This window comes from Hoplias malabaricus, unplaced genomic scaffold (genome assembly GCF_029633855.1).
Source record: "Hoplias malabaricus isolate fHopMal1 unplaced genomic scaffold, fHopMal1.hap1 scaffold_175, whole genome shotgun sequence".
In the NCBI taxonomy this organism is placed as follows: domain Eukaryota; kingdom Metazoa; phylum Chordata; class Actinopteri; order Characiformes; family Erythrinidae; genus Hoplias; species Hoplias malabaricus.
The window spans coordinates 50,001-55,000 of NW_027101054.1; the positions used below are offsets into that span (position 1 = coordinate 50,001).

Consider the following 5,000-nt stretch of genomic DNA (forward strand, 5'->3'; position numbering starts at 1 on the left):
CTATGAATTTAGAGGCTATTGCTAATAATCCACTCAACCTGTTTCGCATTGAGGTGAACGTGTTGGACGTGAATGACAACGCGCCTTCGTTTCGAGTCAAAGCGAAGCACTTTAACATCTCGGAAGTCGCTTTCGTCGGGGATAGGTTTCAGTTGCCGAGAGCCTCGGACCCTGATGTGGGGAGTAACTCGGTAAAGAGCTACAAGCTCAGCCCCAACGAGCATTTATCTCTGGATGTACAGAGCGGGGGGGAACAGAGTGTATCTGCTGAGTTAGTGCTGCAGAAAGCTTTAGACCGAGAGAAACAGCCCGTGATTCAGCTCACACTCACCGCTGTAGACGGAGGGAAACCTCCCAGATCCGGGTCGTTACAGATAGTGGTGAATGTACAGGACGCTAACGATAACGCCCCGACATTTAACAAGTCTCTTTATAAAGTGCGTGTTTTTGAGAACGCACCTATAGGAGCTTTGGTCATTGATCTGAACGCTACTGACGCAGACGAGGGCATTAATAGCCAAATCGAGTATTCCCTGGTAAACAGGGATAGCGATGAAAAGAACAATGGCGTGTTCAGCATCGATGCCCACTCTGGAGAGATTACAGTGCAAGGCGCGGTTGACTTTGAGACACAAAGCGCGTATGAAATCCACGCGCAGGCTAAAGACAAAGGTCTGAGCCCACGCTCCGCGCACTGTAAAGTCCTAATCGAAGTCATAGATGTGAACGACAATGCTCCGGAAATATCTCTGACGTCTCAGGTCAATGCAGTGATGGAAGACGCAAAAAAAGGCACCACCGTTGCTTTAATCACGATCTCTGATAAAGACTCCGGGAGGAATGGGGTTGCGCATGCGCAGTTAGTAGGTGAGAGTCCCTTTAAACTGCAGATTTCCTATAAAACCTATTATTCCATCGTGGTGGATGGGCCTTTAGACAGAGAACGGGAGGCTCAGTATAACATCACCATCGTAGCCACCGACGAAGGAGCCCCGCCTCTTTCTACCACGTGGGTTTTTACAGTTCAAGTGTCTGATGTTAATGACAACGCGCCTCGCTTTCCAGATCACGTGATCAACGTGTACGTAAAAGAGAATGGCCCAAAGGGGCAGATTATTCACACCCTGTCAGCGACAGACCCGGATTTAGGTGAGAATTCAAAAATCACTTATGAGTTATTAGACTCACCCCACAAGAGCTCCCCTGTGTTTTCTGCCCTTAGTATAAACCCTGACACTGGGGAGATACTCACCTTACAGTCCTTCAACTATGAAGAAACCAAGACATTCCAGTTCCGAGTGCAGGCCACAGACTCCGGGCTTCCTCCACTGAGCAGTAACGTGAGCGTGCAGGTGTTTGTTCTGGACGAGAACGACAACTGTCCCGGGATCCTGGCGCCCTATTCCGAGCACGGCTCCGTTAACACCGAGAACATTCCCTATTCTGCTGAAGCGGGCTACTTTGTGGCCAAGATCAGGGCCGTGGACGCGGATTCCGGTTACAACGCGCTGCTCTCTTACCACATCTCTGAGCCCAAAGGAAACAAGCTGTTCCGGATCGGGAGCAGCAGCGGGGAGGTCAGGACTAAGAGGAGGATGAGTGACAACGACCTGAAGAGTCACCCGCTGCTCATTGTGGTCAGTGATCACGGAGAGCCCTCGCTGTCCGCCACTGTGTCTATTGATGTTGTGGTGGTGGAGAGCACAGCGGACATCCAGACTCAGTTCAAACATGTTCCGATGAAGGAGGAGAGCTTCTCGGAGTTAAACGTGTATCTGCTGATCGCCATCGTATCGGTGTCCGTCATCTTCCTGCTGAGCCTCGTCAGTTCAATAGCAGTGAGGTGCTGCAGGAGCCCTTTCAGCAGGTACAGCCCCCCGGTCATCACCACACACCCTGATGGGAGCTGGTCTTACTCCAAATCTACTCAGCAGTACGACATGTGTTTCAGCTCCGACACACTGAAGAGTGACATAGTGGTTTTCCCTGCGCCGTTTCCGCCTGCAGATGCAGAGCTGATCAGTATTAATGGAGGAGACACGTTCACCAGAACCCAGACCCTCCCCAGCTCTGACAAGGTAGGGTCTGTGAGAATGGACGCATCATTCTTGATGAGTTGGGTCATACGTGTTGCCAAATGGCGCTGTTCATGGTGCTGACAAGCATGTTGTTTTTTTTTGTTTGTTTGTTTTTTTTTTTGTTTGTTTGTTTTTTTCTCAGTTCTTTGTTCTGCACATATTTCATATCTTTTTTAAAGGGGCTGTAAGCTCCTTCACTAGTCTTAAATAGGTTTTGGTGTCTTTTCATAGGAGCCTTACATTTGCTATAGGTGTGTAACCCAGACTTTATTAGTATGAATATATTTCGTTGCATAGTTGTTCAATTTCTGATTCATGGGAAATAAGCATTATTTTTTATGGCATTACTGGGTTCAAGGCAACCTTTCTATGTATCTATACATCTATCTATGCAGCTTTCCATTGTTGTGTCTTTGTCCATGGTGCTGAAGCCTCAGCACTTTTCCTGGTAGGGTCTGTGAGGAGAGACACGTTTGAGGCTATCCAAAAGGTAGGACTCTATCCAAAATGCTAACTAATGCTTAATACTGGCAAGAGCAATGCACCACAAACAACCTTTTAGAGTAAATATTTCTCTCTCTCTCTCTCTCTCTCTCTCTCTCTCTCTCTCTCTCTCTCCCTCTCTCCCTCTCTCTCTCTCTCTCTCTCTCTCTCTCCCTCCCCTCTCCATTAGCAGGCCTCTCCCCTGGCAGAGGATTAATCTGATTCCACACTGTAAACATGTTTCAGCCGATTGATGCTTGGACTGAAATATTTATTGCAGCAAGATTTTCATAAACTGCGCTCAGATGTCTTTCCCTGTGGCACAAAGATCCGTGCCATCTTTGTTATTGACTCTGAATCCTGCGACAGGAAAGAGCTCCAGCTCATTACCATCCCTTGCTAATCACGATACACTCCTGTACAGCAGCTTGCTGGTGTGTGTTATGGTGCTGTGCGTTTTCCAGCAGATTCACCCTGTGTTTACTGTCAGTTCTTCAGTGAAGGAAGTGGAGTGGGGGCAGATTGCTCTACTTCACTTGCTGTTTGTTGCTCCCTGAGGCTCAAAGTGCTTCTCTATAGGAACAGAGCCACTGAGGAACCAAATGCATGAATGTGAAGTGGATTTATTTATTTCTCCTACAACATTAACAAGGTTTTCTCCCCACAGACCACATCGTTTGTGTGTTTCATGATGGTATCTATGATGCTCCACTCTTCTGTTCTGAGGGAACAGTGCCATGTAGAGCATGAGTCAAATCTGGCCCTAGAGGAGGTTTGATTTGGCTTGGTAGCTACTTTAATCCTGTGCCCTCCCAGTGTAATTATATACAAACATTTGGTCACTTCTGGTCAAATGGCATGTTAAATAGTCACAGGCAGAATAAACAATCCCTGTGTCCCTGGAGAATAAGTGATATAGTTTTGCTGTGTTGGGTTATGGTTAGATAAAAGAAATAGAAGTGATTAAAATAAATGTAAATGAGGATACAGTAACACAGAGGGAGTGCTGTGGACAGAGAGTAAAAAAGGAAATAATATGCTAAACACAGTGCAGTAGCTTAAGGAGTGTGAAAGTGAAACAAACAGCCAGTTCTGGAACACAGAAAGAGTCCACGCTTTTTCACTTGCTGTCTTTGCTGCTCCCTGGGGCTTTTTGGATTACACCGAGAGTTTCCATATGGGGACAGTGAGGCAGAGCCATAGTGAGAGAAAATGCATGCATAAATCTGAAGTGTGTGTGTGTGTGTGCTGAATATAAAAGAGCCTGTCATTACAGTGTGCACCTCTGATATTATTGCTGCCCAAAACTAAACACATACATCTTCAAAACAGACTGGTGAAGGCATACAGATATTTAAATCTGATGGTATATTAATATAAATAGATATATCTTTAGCATTTTTGGAGCAGTTCTGTTGGTCCATCTGTTGTGAAATTCCCACACAGGGCACAGAGCAGCTGATGTGTTCAAATTACAAGAAAAATGGCAGATACATGTTTATTTTGGACAGTAAATATATGATAAACTGCGAGAATGCAGACCCTGGGACTGGCGGTATTAGTATACTGCCCTGTGCTGCACTGAGCACTCATCTGAGCTGCTGTACTGAGCTGCAGAGGCTTTCACACGCCTTAAATCACGTGTGTGTGTTTTTATAGGTCACTGTGTGTCTTGCTAAATCCTGCGTGAAGGGGACAGTTGGGGATGTTTAAGAGGCCTCGGAGCTGATGGGACCTCTGCTGAAACAGTCCTGTGTTAGGCTGTGTTAGGTTTGGTTTTATTGACCTGGCAGATATACAGCTCCATATAGAGCTGTGCGCAGGCTGGCTTTGTTTTATTTTACTGTCAGCTGAGACTTTGGCTCCATAAGCTGCTGCTGCAGTGTGTCCTGGGGGAGAGAGAGAGAGAGAGAGAGAGAGAGAGAGAGAGAAAGCTGGGGGAGGGGGAGGAATGGGATAGATAAAGAGAAAGAAAGACTCAGGAAGGATGCTGGAGGAGAAAGAGCGAGGTAGACAAGGAAAGAGAGGGTGAGATGGAGACACACAGAGAGAGAGAGAGAGGAAGGGGAGGTAGTGTGAGGGTGGGGGAGGGTCCGGTATTTTTCCGTTCAGCTCTGCAGCAGCAGGAGCCAGAGCTAAGGGAAGTGACATCATCACTGTCAGTCTGTCCTAAAGCCCACCTTCTGTTCTGACCCTAGGGCAGAGTCACCCATGACGGAAATACACATTTGTCATGTGCGATCCGTCCAGTCCACCACAGCCAACGTGTAAGAGCCCATAGCACACCTCCCATAGTGTTAATATGTGCAATTATACATGCAGTGTGTATTTCAGCTGTGAGAGTTTACTAAGATCTCCTTCAGCTCACCAGACTGCTGCAGTAGAGTGCATTAAATTATTGATTTCATAAGCACATTAGCCAGAGAGAGAGAGAGAGAG

The 5,000-nt window shown here is 46.8% G+C and overlaps 1 protein-coding gene across 1 annotated transcript in view; it reads left to right on the forward strand.

The window, feature by feature from the left end:
- Positions 1–5,000, forward strand: part of LOC136684414 (protocadherin alpha-13-like) — a gene marked incomplete at its 3' end in the record, with an annotated part of 32,810 nt that overhangs the window by 4,388 nt on the left and 23,422 nt on the right. Inside the window, exon 2 of the mRNA XM_066659173.1 lies at positions 1–2,078. This exon is cut by the window's left edge and continues 236 nt beyond it. Coding sequence (XP_066515270.1) covers positions 1–2,078 — 2,078 coding nt within the window. The remainder of the gene's footprint in view (positions 2,079–5,000) is intronic.